This window comes from Meleagris gallopavo, chromosome 14, assembly GCF_905368555.1.
Source record: "Meleagris gallopavo chromosome 14, MGAL_WU_HG_1.1, whole genome shotgun sequence".
Classification (NCBI taxonomy): Eukaryota; Metazoa; Chordata; class Aves; order Galliformes; family Phasianidae; genus Meleagris; species Meleagris gallopavo.
The window spans coordinates 826,161-842,907 of NC_139417.1; the positions used below are offsets into that span (position 1 = coordinate 826,161).

Below are 16,747 nucleotides of genomic sequence, written 5' to 3' on the forward strand. Positions count from 1 at the left end.
GGGGTGTCGTTTAAGGAGAGGACCCGCCCCCGAGGGGGCGGGGTGGAGGCGGAGTGCATGCGCTGTGCGGCCGGCCGGCTACCGTAGCGGGGCCGTCATGGGGGGCCGCATCGAGTGCGTGTTTTTCAGCGAGTTCCACCCCACGCTCGGGCCCAAAATCACCTACCAGGTGCGGGGGGCGCGGCCTGAGGGTGGCTGCCGGAGGGGGGGGAACGACGGGGATTGGGAACGGGGGGCGGCGATGGGTGCGTGACTGCTGCTGGATGGGCTCGGGTGCCGCGAGGAAACAGCGCCGGGGAAACTGGTACCGGGCAGCAGTGGTACCGGGTAGCAGTGGTAGCAGTGGTACCAGGCAGCAGTGGTACCGGGCAGCGGTGGTACCGGGTAGCAGAGGTACTGGGACCCGTCGGTTCTGCCTCCCGCAGCCCACCTCTCCTGCAGGTGCCCGAGGACTTCATCTCGCGGGAGCTGTTCGACACCGTGCAGGTGTATGTGATCACCAAGCCCGAGCTGCAGAACAAGCTCATCACCGTGTGAGTGCCGCTGAGAGGGAAGCGGGTGCCCGCCCGCAGCCCCAGTGCTGGGCACAGCCCTGTCCTCCCGCAGCACCGCCATGGAGAAGAAGCTGATTGGCTGCCCCGTGTGCATCGAGCACAAGAAGTACAGCCGCAACGCCCTGCTCTTCAACCTCGGCTTTGTCTGTGACGCGCGAGCCAAGGCCTGCGCACTGGAGCCCATCGTCAAGAAGCTGGCAGGGTACCTCACCACTCTGGAGGTGCGCCGGCTCTGGCTGTGCTGAGTGGGGAGGGTCAGGCTGGGCGGTAGGGAAAGCTGCCGGACTGTGAGAGCAGTCAGGCACTGCAGCAGGCTTCCCAGAGGGCCGACTGGTGTCCCGCAGCTGTCTGTGTTCATGAGGCATTTGGGCAGTGCCCTCAGTAATGTGCTGTAGCTTGTGGTTATCCCTGAAGAGGTTAGACTAAGAGCTTTTTGAAAGCTTCTTGCTTCTTGATCCTTCCCCCCAGGAGGAGCTGGCTCAATTTTCTCCCTTCTTTAGCTGGAAAGCGGTTTCATCTCTAATAAAGAGAGTAAACAGAAGCTGGTGCCTATTATGACCATCCTGCTGGAGGAGCTGAATGCTAAAGGAAAGTGCACCCTGCCCATAGGTAGGTATTGGGCAGCAAGGGCAGAGCAGGGCTGGAGGGCCACTGCCCCTGACACTGTCCTCACAGCCGGAGCCTGTGTGAGCCAGCTTGGCTCAAAGGAATGGAGTTTTGGCCAGAAACTCCTCCATTCATGTGGCTTCCAGATGTTCTGGGGCTACTGATGGCAAGCTCTAGAGGTGTCTCATGGAACTGAAGTTCATCTTCCCTCCAGATGAGTCAAACACCATCCATCTGAAGGTGATTGAACAGAGGCCAGACCCCCCCATTGTGCAGGAGTACGATGTGCCTGTCTTCACCCAGAACAAGGATGACTTCTTCAACTCCCAGTGGGACCTTACCACACAGCAGGTGCGTGCAGAGAGGGTGCTTGGGATGGGAGCTGCCCCAGAGCTTCTCATGGTCCCCCGCATAGTTCAGTGTTCCCACTTTGTGTTGGGGCTACAGGTGACCCATTTGCCCAGTATGCAGTGGGGTTTCACAGGCAGCAGGCTGCTGACATGGATGGCTCATTATTTTGCTGTTTCACTCCCCATTTCCTCCTGCCTCCCCCCTCTCAGATCCTGCCATACATTGATGGGTTCCGGCACGTTCAGAAGATTTCTGCTGAAGCAGACGTGGAGCTGAACTTGGTGCGCATCGCTGTGCAGAATCTCCTGTGAGTGCAGTCAGGGTGGTTGGGGCTGCCCAAGGGAGGGAACCTCTGCTCCTCTCACCTTTCCCCTTGCCCTGCAGGTACTATGGGGTCGTCACACTCGTATCCATACTCCAGGTGAGCTGGTGGCTGTGCTGTGGGGAGGCTGTGCTGGGGGCACCCATCAACCCCCCCAGAGCCATGGTGAAGCCAAGCCGCTTGTCACTTGTTCCTCAGTACTCCAACGTATACTGCACCACACCAAAGGTCCAGGACGTAGTGGATGACAAGTGCCTCCAGGAGGAGTGCCTGTCCTATGTCACCAAGCCAGGTGTGCTACAACTGTGCTAAACTCCAGACACTTGGGAATGTGCCCATGGGGGCTGACAGCAGCACATCCCCACAGGGCACAAGCGAGCCAGCCTCCGTGACGTCTTCCAGCTGTACTGCGGCCTCAGCCCCGGTACCACGGTGCGGGACCTCATCTCCCGCTACACCCTGCAGCTGCAGCGTGTGGATGAGAGGTGCGAGCCCTGGGTGGTGGTGGCAGATGGGGAATGCTGAGGCAGAGGAGCAGGGGGCTGCCTGAGGGCTCAGCATCACGCTCACCCCCAGGAGGCTCATCCAGTTCGGGCTGATGAAGGGGCTCATCCGGCGGCTGCAGAAGTACCCGGTGAAGGTGGCACAGGACGAGCGTAGCCTTCCGGCCCGGCTCTACACAGGGTGTCACAGCTACGATGAGATCTGCTGCAAGACCGGTGAGTGAGCCACTCTGCCTCGCCCCCCGCGAGCTCCCAAACCACGTGTGTTTGGAGAGTCCTAAACGCGGGGGCAAAGATGCTTAGGCAGGTATTAGGAGGGAGGGAGGCGTGTAGCCCCCGGCAACCAGCACCCCCTTTTCATCCTAGGCATGAGTTACAAGGAGCTGGATGAGCGCCTGGAGAACGACCCGAACATCATCGTGTGCTGGAAGTGACGGAGCCGGCCCGGCCGGGGTGCGCGCCGCGTGTGTCCCCGCGTGCCCGCGTCCGCCCCAACGCGTACCGCAGCCTGCTGGCACTCCTCCGCGCCGCCAGGGGGCGCCAGAGGTTCTTCGGCGCCGCAAAGGGAGCGCTGGTGGCCCCTCCCGCCAGCGGCGCCGCCGTAGCCATAGCGACGCCACCGACGCCATGGCCGCTGCGGAGCCGTTGTCGCCCGCCGAGGCCGAGGCGCTGGTGCGGACCTTGCGTGGCACCGAGCTGCGGGACGCCGGCGGGAAAGGGTGCGGGGAGCGGGCCCGGCTCTGGGGCGGCCATGCGGGGCCTGGAAGGGGAGAGGGGGGCGGGGGTATCGATTTGAGATGTCCCCTTCCTGAGGTGACGGGGGGCTTCCCCAGAGGATGTGGGGTGAGGAGGGATGGGGCAGAGTGACAGGGTGGTGAGGGGATGTCTGGGGGGGTGGTGGGTTTGGGGGTCACCAGAGGGCCTTGGAGGGGGTAAGGAGGGGCCTCAGGCAGTGGGGGCACCCAGAAGGTATGGGGGGGTGTAGAGGATGAGGAGCTGACATTTGAGGTATCTCCCATGGCGGGAGGTGGGTTCTGGGGTCTCCACAAGGCCTGGATGGGGTACGAGGGGGTGAGGTGGCAGACCCAGAGGGCCCTGTGGATTGGAGGTGTAAATGTGAGGTTTTCCCTCGTGTTGGGGGGTGGGGGCATTTTGTGACCCCCTGAGGGTCCGTGTGGGACTGCGGGGTGAGCAGGGGCACTCAGGGTGACCTGGCTGTCCTGCAGGTGGCTTCGGCAGCATGAGTGTGTGGAGAAGCTGAACATGCACGCCATCCTGAGTGCCTCTGCCGGCCAGGAGCAGCTCCTCATCGAGCTGCTCGTCAGCCATGCCAAGGTGAGCACAGGAGCAGCCGACTCTGCCAAGCCCAGGCCCTGCTGCCCGGCCTCATCTCTTGGCTTGGTCCTGCTCAGGGGGAAATGCACCGGTGAGCACACTGCTTCGTCTTGGGCCGGGCTGCAGGGGCTGGGATTCTCCCACCTGAGTGGTGAGGGTGCCCATGATTTGCCCTTCACAAGCGCTGTGGCCCTGATACTTCTCACTGGGTTTCTTCTTTGTGACAAAGCCATGAACTGCGCGGTCAGGAGGGACGGGGTGTGCTGCAGGTAGCGAGTGGGTGTGACAGAGGGCCTTGTGCCAGGCTCTCAGCCTCCAGCTGCATCTGATTTTGGAATGAACTGTCAATGGCGAAGAATCTGCTGGCGAAGATGGACTGGTGGTTTGCCATTGTTGCTTTTCAAAAAAGATTAAAAGCCAAGCTGTGGTATTCCTGCCTATTGTTCTCTGGTTCCTCCCTGGACAATGTTTGCCATGACCCTTCTGATTGCAGCTCTCTGTCCCATACCTGGGAGGGCTCAGCCCCAGCATGGTCTGAGCTGCTCAGGGACATCTGGGGCCCTGTCTCTGCCTGGTCCTCGGTCTTCCCTTTCATAACCCTAGCATCACTCTCTGCCTTTCTCTGCTCTCTGAGGCCAGAGACTCAGTAGAAAGCTGTTGATTTCAGATGCCTTCCTCCTCAGGACAGCTCCAAAATCTGTGTTATTGAACACAGGTGATAAAACTGCTGTTCTTCCTTCAAATGTGATTGTTATTTGGGAAACAGCAGATTTGCCTGAGTCCTTTGCTGTCACAGCTTTCCTGCTTGTGCACTGCAATGGAGATGTGTTGCTCTTCACTTGCTGGGCACACAGCATTGTGAAGGGAAGGCTTGAAAACTGGTCGTATAAGAAAGTAAATTGGTCCTGTGGCACATGCCTCAGGAACAAAACAACCATGGGGTGCTGTGCACCAGCCTGGTCCTCTGCCTCATGTCAGTCTGAAAGGCTGTGCTCCTGTCCAGATTCCTGTTCTCATCGGAGAGCTGATCTCAGTGGAGGTCTGGAAGCACAAGGTCTTTCCCGTGCTGTGCCGGCTTGAGGATTTCCACCCACGCAGCACCTTCCCCATCTACGTGGTGGTGAGTGAAGGGAGCAGCGGGGACAGGAGCTGGGCATGCAGTGGGACAGTCCTGGGGACCACCGAAGCACTCAGGCAAACAGCGAGGGCTGGTGGCAGAGTGCTCAGCTGGTGCTCCACCACATGATGGCCTCAGCTCTTCGTAGTGTTCCTCAGAAATCCGTGCGGATGCTCGGGTCACCCTACCGGCTCTGAAATGTGGTGCTGGATATGCACTGTGACAGGAACAGGAATGGGAGAATTGCCCATCTCCTGGAGCTGTGGAAGAGCTGAGTAAACTGCAGAATCAGTTCATTGGCTGGAAATTGGGCAGATACCACTACCTTTAAAAATATGACTTGCACTGAACTTCTCAGAGCTGTGATTTTACTTCTCAGTAGGCTGAGATGCTGCTGTGGACAACAGGTTCTGTACCTGTTGGATAACTTCTCTGCAGGATTGTGCTTTGTCTGCTAAAGTCTAACACAGCCTTGGGGATTTTGACAGACCCTGTTATGTACTTGCCTTTCCTGCAATCAGGAGCAGCTCCTCAGTGCCTGGAAAACCAGACGAGAAGTGCCCTGGATCTGCCTAATCTCACACCACCCTTCTTGGAGAGGCACCAGCCTTTTTAGGGAGCACTGAAGTTTGAAGTTTCCATCCCTGCTCCCAGGCAGCAATGCCCCGGGGGTAACTACCCCTCTTTGAGCACTGTTTTTCTCCTGTGTTTCTAACCACAGGTTAAGTGCCTCCAAGCTAAAAAGAGTAAATAGCTTTTTTCTTACTGAGAGCAGCAGTCCCTTGGGCCAGTCCTGTCAGGAGAGTGATTCAGAAACTTTGCTTCTCTCTGGAGGGATGCTACCCTGGAGCTAAGACAAATCTAACCCAAAGCTCAAGAGTTTCAGCCAATTTTCAATCAGAGCAACATCTTGCTGGGGAAAGGTGGTTTTTTCCCTTTATAGCTGTGTATCTGCAGCATTGCCACAGAGCAACCTCACAGGATCTCAGACTCAGGACAACCTGTCCATGATGCCTTTTGGCCACAGCAGCTGCTTTGGAGGGAAAGAGCCCATGCTCCATTTCCACCACCCACCAGCTGCCTCCTGCTGTTTTCCCCCCTCAGCTGCATCACGAAGCCTCCATCATCAACCTCCTGGAGACGGTGTTTTTTCACAAGGTAAGCAGCATGTTCAGCTTTCTTTAGCATAAAGGCATGCAGGCTATAGGGGACTGACTGTGAATCTCTGAACGTCTTGGTATCGCAAAGGAGATCTGTGAGTCAGCAGAGGACAGCATTCTGGATTTAATTGATTACTGCCATCGAAAACTGACCCTGCTCACAGCTCGAAGTGCCAGCGGACAGGCAGTGACCCAGCAGGAGCTCCGTCCCGAGGAGCTGGCCAGTCCTTTGTCCATGCAGGTGAGCAAAGTGCTGTGGCAGAGGCATTGGGCAGCCTGAGGAGGCACAGGGTGTCTGTCTTATGGAGAACACTTTGGCTGCAGCACCTGCACCTCCTGCCCTTCTTGTGGCAGCCTGGTGTTAGCAATGCTCTGTGCTCAGCTCAGGCTGCCTGCTGCTCTCTCCACCCTGCAGCTGTGCTTCCTCCCTGTCTCATTGCAGTGCCAGCTTGAGGCTCCCTGCAAGACAGATTTTGAGCTGGGGGAACTTGGAGAGCTGATAATAAAGCTAAGGAATGAATGCAGGGGGTTGGGCCATTTGCTGGAATGGTGTGATTACATCTCCATGGAGCTTGTGAAACCACCTGGGCTCAGGCTGCCACTGTAGCCAGCCAGGGTTAACCATGAAAGTGATCCCTGCATCTATCTGTGTATGATATAACTGGGAGTTGCCCTAATGCATTTCCAGCCTACTTCCTCAGTCCTCTAAGCAATTCCTCCTGTTAGTGGCGGTCTGCAGCAAGCCCAGGCTGTTCCTGCTCGGGTGTACCAGGGCAGCTGTGCTCATGTTTCTGCTGTGGGAGCTCATTTTGCTTCTCAGCACCTAAATTTTTCTCCCAAAACTCTGCAGATCGTGAGGAGTGTCTGAAGAAATGGACTTAAAGCAATAGCCTGCATACTTGGCAGTGCCTCCTTCTGCATCCATCCTTTGGTTTGCTGCCCAAGCACGTGTTCCTCTTCCAGAAAAGGGGAGGAAGTGAAAGGTTCCTGAGCACAATAGGGATTTTTTTTCCAGGAAATGTTTTCCCAGCTTGGGGCAGGGCGCTTTCAGTGTGTGCTTTGAGGTAACTTGGGGAAAAATGATCCTTTCAAGCTAGTAGGGCTCTGAAAAGCACTGGCTGCCCAAGGAGCCTGGCTTCCCACAATTCATCCCAGCCCCTCCTGACTTAACATACAATGACTCCATATTAAAAAGCAGCTTCTGCCCTCTCCTGTGCTGCAGAGCCTGTTGTCCTTTATGGCCGTGTGCTGTGGTGACCATGGAGCAGCCCAAAGCATGGACAGTCGCTGTGTTACAGTGGCAGAGATGAGGTCCAGCTGCCAGCAGGAGCCATAGAGAAGCAGGGCTCCTCCATGCAGCCTCACAAACACTCCCGCATGGGGCACTGGCGTGGGAAAAGCAGGGAGAAATCTCACTGCAGGAATTTAGAAGGAAGTTGTTGCATGGGTACTTTATAGGAACACAAATGGCTTAAGATGGGAGCTGCTGGGGTCAGCTCTGCATGCAAAGCCGTGAGCTGATGAGCTTGTCTTGACTGGAGAGGAGGAGCAGGCCTCACAGAGTGTGTGGAGGATGGAAGCTGTGCAACACTGCCCAGAGGCCAAACGGCCTAGCTGGGGGCTGGCATAACACGGGGAGGGATTTTGGCTGGCCATAAGCTGGAGGGGAGAGGCAGAGCCAGAGAGGCAGGTCAAGAACTGCTGCTGTGCCATGGCCAAGTTTCTCCTCCTCCTATTGGTCGTACAGATTCCCCCTCCCTCAACCTCACCTGTCTGCAGGCAAGGCAATGCCAGAGAAGATGCCCGTAAGGGACGGGCAGGAGGGATGCACTAGAGCAGGCTGTAGGCACTGCTGTCCCTGCCCTGGCAAACAGGCAGTGCTGCTGCAGTCCAGATGAAGACTGGAGTTTGTTTTGCAGGGGTTTGGTTTCCTCCCCAATCTGTGGTTGCTGATGTGCAGCCAACGAGCTGCCTCTTTGTTGCTCTTGGGAAACAGGGCCTCAACTCCCAACTGTGCTTACCCCCCTCCACAGGAGCTGCAGAAGCAGGCGGAGATGATGGAGTTTGAGATTGCCCTAAAAGCACTGTCCGTGCTGCGGTTCATCACTGACCAGGTGGGCAGGTAGGTGCCCAGGCATGGCAGAGAATGGGCCCCGAGTGCTGTTTGAGATTCCTGTGGATTCTCAGCCCAGCTCTGCTCCTTGACCCCTCCTGCAGCTGGCTGCAGCAGCAGTGGCACTGTCCCAGAGGGCAAACATAGCAGCACTCCACCCTACTCTGTGGCACTCAGTGGGAAATGGAGCTGCTCTTACTGTCATTGTTTTTCTCCTGTCTCTCCCAGTTGCCTCAGGGAGAGCTTGTATCTGTTTCGGTATTTGTTTGAGAGCGCCATCTCCCCCTTTCTGTTAAATCTCCAGTTTGCCCCTGAGTGCGCTGACACGGATGCTGAACACCCACAACCTGCCCTGCCTCCTCGTCGAGCTGGTGGAACACTGCCCGTGGAGCTGCCGTGAAGCAGGTATGGATCATGCCCTGTGCAGCCTTGCTGGGACCTGCACCTACTGGTAGCTCTTCTGCAGGAGCCCTGGCAGCCCCATGCCTCTGCAGCCAGGTGCATCCCCCCTTTCCTCCTTGCATCCCTCTGAGCAGCAGTGCGATGGAAAATGGCACAATCCACTGCAACCCTACGGGGGGAAAGCACCTCAGCAGGAGTTCACAGTATAGGTAAGGGAGGAAGAGATGCTGGGAAGCACATGGCTCCATGCGTGCTGAGGAGCCCAGCTGGACATGGGAGCTTTCCTTCCTCTGGCCAGGAAATGCATCCCTTCTCTCTGCATGCATGCTCGGAGTGTCAGAGGGAGCTTTGATCCAAGGTCCTGAGGGAGGGACTGGAAAGAAACCAGAATGCAAAGGCATTTCCAGGCTGTGCAGATGCAGGGTTACATCCTCCTCCATTCCCTGGGGCAGCGCATTAGCTTGTTCTGTAACTTCTGTTATAGTTGTGCTACTTCTGGCCGTGCTGACATTCCAAAACATGCCTCTGCAGCAGCTCTGCTGCTATGGTGTGAGTTCCCCCATCATCTACCAGTGTTCTTCAGTCTTGGCCAAGTACAGAGGGTGACAGGGATCTTTCAGTTCCTGCCATAACCATATCACCTTAAGATGTGTTCTTAGTGCTTTTTGTGCTCTCTAAAATACCGTCTCTGCACCAAGAAAGCTGCTCTGCCACAGGGCAGGCAGAAACAGAGGGGTTTGCCTGAGTCTGGGTGAGGAAGCGGATGAAAGGCAGCATCCAACCCTGTTTCCTGGTGCAGCTTTGTCTCTCCCTGGAGCCCTGCGTTCTTTTGTCCCTCAGGCAAGTTCAAGAAGTTTGAGAACGGCACGTGGCTCGTGGTGCCCCTTGAAGACCAGATGAAGATGACTAAACTTGATGGGCAGGTGTGGCTTGCCCTCCTCAACCTCCTGCTCAGCCCAGAATGCCAGCACAAGTACCACTTTGATGGCTTCAACAAGAGCCAGCTCCTTAAGGTAGGCTTCCTAGAGGATAGTGGTGTGAGAGCAGCAGTGCAGTGCTTGGGGCTCCTGTGAGTTGCTCTGCCAGTGCCCCACAGTCCCTGCTCATGCTATGCTGTTTGCCCTGTGCACATGCAGAGCCCTCAAGCCCCATAACCCTGCTCTGTCCTGACCTCTCTCTGTTTGCTCTTTCCCTCCATGTCTGCAGCTCCGTGCATTCCTGACAGATGTCCTCCTGGACCAGCTGCCGAACCTGGTGGAGATGCAGAGATTTCTGAGCCACCTGGCAGTGGCAGAGCCAGCTCCTCCAAAAAAGGATCTTGTTCTGGAGCAGGCATGTGGTGACTTCTTTCATCTCTCCTGCTGATCTCTTTTAAGCCTGGTCACTCCCTACTCCTTTTTCCTTCAGCCAAGTCTTGCTCTGGAGAAGTTGTGCCCCAGAAGAGCAGCCAAGCACCCATTCCACTGTGACACCCTCACTGCTGAAAACTGTTTGCAAAGAGAGGGCAGATCACTGCCCCAGCTCAACTGCTGGCATGTCAGTGGGCAGGGGCAGGCAGTGTGCACGCTGGAGACCTCATCCAGGCTGCTACCTTCTCTGCATTTCTGCCTTTGAGCTTGCGTGGCTCCTGCCTGCACCAAGGACACGTGGGGGGAGCCAGCTGGAGGCACTCACACAGACTCCACTCTCTACCCAGCAAAAGTGAACTCACTCCTTGTCACAAAGCCAAATGGAGAAAAGTTATTTTTCCATTCGACTTCTCTCAAATCAGCCTCCTCCCCTTCCAGGCCTGGCTATTTTTGCTTGGCCAGGGCCATCAGTGCTGTTTGAAGCAGCATCCTCCTCTCCACGTGCTGCTCTTGGCTGGTGCTTTCCCTTTCACAGCAACAAGCCCTTCCCTTGGTGTTCGTATTTGGGGAAGTGATGGGTGGAAAAATCTGCTCAGCCGAATGGCTGCAGAGCACTGGGTTTGTGCTGCTGCCGCAGCCCTGGCTGGCACAGCGTGAGGATGGGGGGCTCTGCCTGGGGGCTGGGTTTTGCCTATATCTCCTAATGCTTGCTGCCTTGTTGGACAAGTGGCTCTGTTCCCTGTGTACCCACAAGCACGTGCTGCACTGCCTCTGCTCCCTGTGCCCCAAGCCCTCCTGTCCCTGCCTGCTCTGGCTGCCACCTCCCACTCTGCCTCTCCCTCCAGGTGCCTGTCATCTGGGACCACATCCTCAAGAAGAACACGGGCAAGTGGGAGGCCATCGCCAAGCACCAGGTGAAGCATGCCTTCAGCCCCACTGAGGAAGAGCTGAAGCTCCAGGCACGCAGGTGAGGCCCCGCTCCATGCCCGTTGTCACCAGGTCCCAGGGAGCGGGGCTGGAGCTGAGGCTGCGTGCTGCTTGCTGCCCCTTCCTTGTGCACAGTCCCCCCCTCCTGTCCCGCTGCAGGTGGGCGCAGACGTACAGCCTGGACATGCTGGAGGTCCTCGCCCCCGACAAACCCCGGTGCCCGGTGTGCGGTGTGGAGGCGGCCAAGCGGTGCTCTCGCTGCAGGAATGAGTGGTACTGCACACGGTAAGGGACCTGCAGCTCCCCCTGCCCATTCTCTCAGCCTTACAGCAGCTTGATGAGTGCTCCTAGGGACGGGGTGCATCCTCCTGGGCTCTGCAGAGAGGGCACAGCCCTGATGTGCGGCTCTCCCCACAGGGCATGCCAGGTCCAGCACTGGCAGAAGCACCGCACTGCCTGCAACCTGCTGGCCCAGGCGTCGGGCACTGCAGGCACACTGTGAGCAGGGCAGGGTCTGACCTGCAGCACGGCAAGGCCCGGTTCTCCTTGGAGAAAAGCCCTGTAGCACCACGCAGGCAGGCTCACAGCCCTTCTCCCTGGTAGTTTCATGGGGCCCAGCCTCCCTGTCACCACCATGCAACACCCCCACTCCTAGTGCACCCTGCAGGGGCTCGGCTCCCCCTCTTTGTATTCTCTTTGAAGACAATAAACCACTTCCTCCCCTCCCTCACACCCAGGGAGAGATTTGTGTGTGTTGCTTTTTACCCATGCGACAACAAGAACCCTGGAGAACTTGAAAAAAGAGCGACCGAAGGTAGGAAACAGGGCTCAAAATGGCCAAGCCTGCTGTCATCGAGGCATGGGCTCACTCTCGCTTCAAGCTCCTCGAGGCAGCAGGATGAGAACGGCTCAGCATCACCTCCCACTGTTAGAGCAGTGGGGGTAGGGGGGGCAGAGGATGTGGTTAGCGTGGTGCTGAGCGAGCAGGCGTGTTCCTTGGGCTTTGTTAGCTGCCGCCTGTAGGGTCCAGAGCTGACTGCAGAAAGGAATCGTAGAATACCCCCAGCTAGAGGAGACCTGCTGGGATCACCAAGTCCAATGCCTGGCCCCACACTGCACCACCCAAATATTAATGTCTGTGAGCAGTGTCCAAATGCCCCTTGAGCTCCAGCTGCTTGGGGCTGTGAGCACTTCTGTAGGGGGAAAAGGAATAGCCTGGGTAGGATTTTTTTGATGTTTCCCCCTCTGCTTTCAGCTGAAGGGACTTCAGCACTGAGGCTCAATCCCCTTGGTGTTGTGCGGTCCCAGGGTACCCAGGAAGACACCGGTGGAATTACAGGGGCACTGGAGCTGTGGGCTCGGGGCAGGCTGGCTCCCCATGGCGCAGTCCCCGTGCCTGCGGGGCTGGGAGCTCGGCTTTGCCTCTCCCCCTGCGCTCTGGATAGCGGTGGTGGAGGCGGCAGCAGCCGGGCCTTTGCGTTTTCTAATGGAGCCGGCTAGGAGGACGGGGCCGTTCGCAGCCGGCCGGGCCCCGCGGTGCTCGTTTCCGTGGGGCGGTATGGGGAGGAAAGGGCCCCTCTGCCCCCGCACGGATCTCGGGGCTGACTGCAGCCGTTCCAGGGGCACCCCTCGGCGGGGAAACTGAGGTGCGGAGCGGGGCTGCCCCGGGCTGCGGGGAACGGGGCCGGCCCGTACCCCCCCTCCACCCCCCCGGTCCCCGCCTCCAGCCCGCCCCGCCGGGCGCAGCCAGCGAAGCCGCCGCCGCTCCATCGACCCTGGCCGGGGCTCTGCCTCAGTTTCCCCCGCGGGGCGGCCACTCCCGGCCCGGCCCCCGCCCCGCCGCCGCCGCGCAGCGCCCCGCGCCATGGAGCTGATCGAGCTGCGGGAGCTGCAGCCCGAGCCGCGGCCGGGCAGGGGCCGCCTGGAGCGAACCAACGCGCTGCGCATCAGCCCGGCCCGCCGGCACGGCCCCGGAGCGCGGCCCGAGCCCAGGCCGGCGGCGGCACCGAGCACCGGGCATCGCTTCGAGCCCCGACGCCGCGGGCTCCACACCTGGTGCGACCTCTGCGGGGACTTCGTCTGGGGAGGAGGCAGGAAGAGCCTCCAGTGCCGCCGTGAGTACCGCTCCCTGCGGCTGCCGGGCACGGCGTCCCGGAGCCGAGCATCCCCCCGGGCACTGGGCATCTTCCCTTAGGCGCTGGGTGTCCCGGCGCCGAGCATCCCGGTACCATGCATACCCCTGGGCACTGGGCATCCCAGTACCAAGCATCTTCCTGGGCGCTGGACATCCTGGTACCGAGCATTTCCTCTGGCACCCGAGCATGCCAGTACCGAGTATAGGGCATCCCTCCCCTGGCACCAGGCATCAGGTATCCCGGTATCAGACCCCACCACTCTGAGTATGGGGCATCCCAGTACTAGGTTAACACTATAAAGCATGGGCATGGATGTATGGAACATCCTTTTGGGTACCAGGTGTCTGTCCCAGTGCTGAGCCTCCTGGCACCAAATATCCCCACTGGGCATCCTTGTAGCAGCAAGGGTGTGGGCACCTGGTATCAAACATTCCCTCAAGCACTGAGCATCCCAGTACTGAGCATCTCTGCCCAGGGCACCCCCACTGGGTAGCAAGCATCCCAGGCACTGAGCTCCTCAGTGCTGAGAACTCCCACCTGGAACAGGGCTTCTTAGTACTGGATATCCCAAAATGAACACTGCAGTCCCAGTATTGGACATCCACCCAGGGCACGGGCATCCTAGTACTGAGCATCCTGGTCCTTAGAACCTGGTACCGAGCATTCCTACTGGGCATCTGGTACCAAGCATTCCAGTACCAAAGTACCAACCATCCCAGTACTGAGCAGCCAGTACCATCTCCCTTGGCATGGGTATCCTGGTATCAAGTATCTGCTCAGGCACCAGGCATCCTATTGCTGAGTGCTCCCACTGTGTAACCCAGGCAGGGGACACGGGCACCTTAGTACTGCCCAGCAGTACCAGGTGCCATGGGGGTGCTGACCCCGGGTGCCTTGGTACAGTGTGGGCAGGTGGCACGGGCGGTGCACAGGGTCTGGTGGGGCCGTTGTGCCCACGGTGCCCTCTGCCCCCAGACTGCAGCTTCACCTGCCACTACCGCTGCCGGGCCCTCGTGCGGCTGGACTGCAGTGGCCCCCCAGGCAATGGGGACGAGGACGATGGCAGCGAGCAGGAGCTGGAAAAGGACACGAATGTGGTACGGGACCACGGGGATGGGAGGAGCGGGGTGGACACGGCGGGAGGGGGGACAGCCCAGGCTGGGCCGTGCCAAGACAAGGCGCACCGCGCCATGCCAAGAGACGCCGTGCTATGCCACGCTACGGCACGCTGTGCCATGCCACGCTATGCGCTGCTGTGCCACGCCGTGCCGTGCCGAGCTACGCCGTGCCGTGCCCGCGGCAGTCCCGGGACCCCAGGGAGCGTGGCCTGGGTGAAATCACCGCCGGAAACGGGGCCGCACCGCCCCCGGCCCGCGTCAGGCCAACGGCCGCGGCGGGGCGGGGCCGGGCTGAGCCGAGCCGGGCAGCGGGAGAGAGCGGGAGAGCGCCGAGCCGGGCGGGGAGTGCGCGAGGCACCGGGCCGAGCCGGGACCGAAACCGAGACCGAAACCGGGACCGGAAAGCGGGACCGAATCGAGCCGGGACTGAGCCGAGGAGCGGCGCCGAGCCGGGCGAAACGCTCGGAGCGCAGCGGGGCCGTGCTGAGCCGAGCCGGAGCGGGCGGGCTGGCGCGGGGCCGGGCGTGCCCTTGTGCCCGGGCCGGGGCTGCCGCAGCCGTGGCCGGGGTGGGGGGCGGTGGCGGCGGCGGCGGGGCGGAGGCCGGCGGCTGCGGGGCGGCGGCGGCGCTGGCGCTGCGCTGGGGCGGCGCGGGGGGCTCGGGGGGAAGCGCGGCCAGCAGCGGCTACTGCAGCCAGGAGGACTCCGACTCCGAGCCCGAGCTCTTCTACACCGCCCGCACCTCCTTCGGTCGCCGCCCGCGTCGTCGCCAGGTCGGTCCCGGGCCGGCCGTGAGGCTGACGTCACGCGGGGGGCACGGGGTGTTTTTTTGGGTGGGAGGAGTTCGGGGGTACTTCTGCATGGGACATGCGTGGGAGCGAGCATGGCTTGCTATTGGGGCAAGCGCAGGGGGAGAGTGTGCCTTGCTAGGAGCGAGCTGTCCTCATCCCCAGGCGGGTCCAGCCCGCAGCCCCGGCTGCTTCCAGCTCCACAGCACTGTGAGGACACGTGCGGCTGTGCGGTCCCACGTAAATAGTTATTAACAGATCCGGGCGGGCTGCTCCGAAGCCTATGGCATCCCCGCGAGGCACCCAGCCTGCCCCGGTGCCGGGCTGGCGGCTGCTTCAGGGACACCGCTGTGATCTGGGGCACTGGGAGGGGACGGGCTGTCCCGGCTGGGAGGAGCGTGGGTTGGCATCGCAGTCTGTCACCCCACCTTCACGGCCCTGGGGTACCCATCCCAGCTTTGGGGACGGGGACGAGGCCGTGGTGGTGGCTTGGCACCGGGCAACGTGACCCTGCACAGCCCGCGCTCAGCACAGCCGCTGTCCCGCAGGATGAGCCCAGCAGCTGGGAGACGGCGGAGCTGGACCCGGCACAGGTGGAGCAACGCATCAAGGAGTACAACAGCCAGATCAACAGCAACCTCTTCATGAGCCTGGTATGAGGATGGGAGGGACAGAGGGGGAGGGGGCCACAGCCCCGGCCCCGCTCACAGCCCTGCCGTCTCCCCATGGCAGAACAAGGATGGCTCCTACACTGGCTTCATCAAGGTGCAGCTGAAGCTAGCGCGCCCCGTCTCTGTGCCAGCTGCTAAGCGGGGCCCTGGGGGGCGGTCGGGGCAGCGCGCGGCGGGCGTGAAGCGCCGCACATCCTTCTACCTGCCCCGCGGCACCGTCAAACACCTGCACGTGTTCTCACACACCCGCGCCAGCGAGGTGATCAGCGCGCTGCTCCGCAAGTTCACCGTGGTGGACGATCCCCGCAAGTTTGCCCTCTTCGAGAGATCCGAAAATGATGAGCAAGGTAGAGCTGGGGTGGTGGCATCCCCATAGCGGCAGCGTCCCCGCGGCACTGGTTGTCCCCCATGGCGGTGGAGTTCCCAGCAGCCCCCCTCGTGGCAGTGATGGCCCCATCGCGGCAGCATCCGCCGCGTTCCCTACGGTCGCGGTCCGCGTGGCCGCGGCGCCGCCCCCATTGCGGCAACGTCCCCGTAGCGGCGGCGTCCCGATGGCCGTCGTGCATCGCTCTAGCAGCGGTGTCCCCGATGGCGGTGGCAGCGTCCCCGCAGTGTTTTCGTCCCCCACGTTGGCGGCGTTCCCGGGGCTGCAGCCCCTTCCGGCAGCCGCGTCCCCAGCCGCGGCGGTGCCATCCCGGTGCCACGTCTGCCCGCAGTGTACCTGCGCAAGCTGGCGGACGAGGAGCAGCCGCTGCGACTGCGGCTGCTGGCAGGGCCCAGCGAGAAGGCGCTGAGCTTCGTCCTGAAGGAGAACGAGAGCGGCGAGGTGAACGTGAGTGTGGTGGGGGAGGCGCGGTGCCGCGCGGCGGTTCCGTGCGGGCGGTGCGACGTAGCAGCGCCGTGTCTCCGCAGTGGGACGCCTTCTCGCTGCCCGAGCTGCACAACTTCCTGCGCATCCTGCAGCGCGAGGAGGACGAGCAGCTGCGCCGCGTCCGCCACCGCTACGCCCGCTGCCGACGGGAGCTGCAAGCCGCGCTGGCCGCCCGCACGCCGGGCTGACGCCAACCGCACCGGCACGGCCGCCCGCCGGCGGGGGCACGTCGCCGGGAGCGCGGGGCGGCGCGGGGCGTCGCGCTCCGATCAATAAAGCGCTGGGAGAAGAAGCGAGGCGTGCCCGTGCCTGTGTCTGCGCCGCGCGGTCGGCCCGGGCCTCGGGCGGAGAGGCGGCGGCGGGACTCGAACCCGCGGCCTCCCGCTTCTCGCCGCAAGGTGCCACGAGGGAGAAGGCGCCCCGCTCC

General features: G+C 60.9%; 3 protein-coding genes across 9 annotated transcripts; all 3 read left to right on the plus strand.

Annotated features, from left to right (window-relative positions):
* Positions 1-613: 613 nt before the first annotated feature.
* NPRL2 (NPR2 like, GATOR1 complex subunit) lies at positions 614-2,770 on the plus strand. The gene is made up of 8 exons (XM_085236087.1): positions 614-775; positions 1,055-1,163; positions 1,375-1,511; positions 1,721-1,818; positions 1,896-2,125; positions 2,201-2,318; positions 2,410-2,552; positions 2,703-2,770. Exons 1-8 carry the CDS (start codon positions 614-616, stop codon positions 2,768-2,770), a joined length of 1,065 nt encoding a protein of 354 aa, XP_085092213.1.
* ZMYND10 (zinc finger MYND-type containing 10) lies at positions 2,700-11,471 on the plus strand. 6 transcript variants are annotated; one of them, XM_085235652.1, is made up of 13 exons: positions 2,700-2,789; positions 3,563-3,671; positions 4,675-4,791; positions 5,893-5,946; positions 6,037-6,189; positions 7,982-8,070; positions 8,366-8,466; positions 8,598-8,672; positions 9,304-9,476; positions 9,670-9,795; positions 10,658-10,779; positions 10,899-11,024; positions 11,157-11,471. In XM_085235652.1, exons 2-13 carry the CDS (start codon positions 3,600-3,602, stop codon positions 11,239-11,241), a joined length of 1,293 nt encoding a protein of 430 aa, XP_085091778.1. In that variant the 5' UTR covers positions 2,700-2,789; positions 3,563-3,599; the 3' UTR covers positions 11,242-11,471. The 6 variants fall into 6 exon arrangements, with proteins under 6 accessions (XP_085091778.1, XP_019475461.1, XP_010716604.1 ...); XM_019619916.2 differs by lacking the exon at positions 2,700-2,789 and adding an exon at positions 2,797-3,055; XM_010718302.3 differs by lacking the exons at positions 2,700-2,789; positions 8,598-8,672 and adding an exon at positions 2,797-3,055.
* Positions 11,472-12,445: 974 nt separating this feature from the next.
* On the plus strand, positions 12,446-16,612 carry RASSF1 (Ras association domain family member 1). Of its 2 annotated transcripts, XM_085235656.1 has the most exons (6): positions 12,446-12,853; positions 13,850-13,971; positions 15,327-15,431; positions 15,511-15,796; positions 16,166-16,281; positions 16,362-16,612. In XM_085235656.1, exons 1-6 carry the CDS (start codon positions 12,604-12,606, stop codon positions 16,506-16,508), a joined length of 1,026 nt encoding a protein of 341 aa, XP_085091782.1. In that variant the 5' UTR covers positions 12,446-12,603; the 3' UTR covers positions 16,509-16,612. The 2 variants fall into 2 exon arrangements, with proteins under 2 accessions (XP_085091782.1, XP_085091781.1); XM_085235655.1 differs by lacking the exons at positions 12,446-12,853; positions 13,850-13,971 and adding an exon at positions 13,990-14,763.
* The last annotated feature ends 135 nt before the right edge of the window (positions 16,613-16,747 follow it).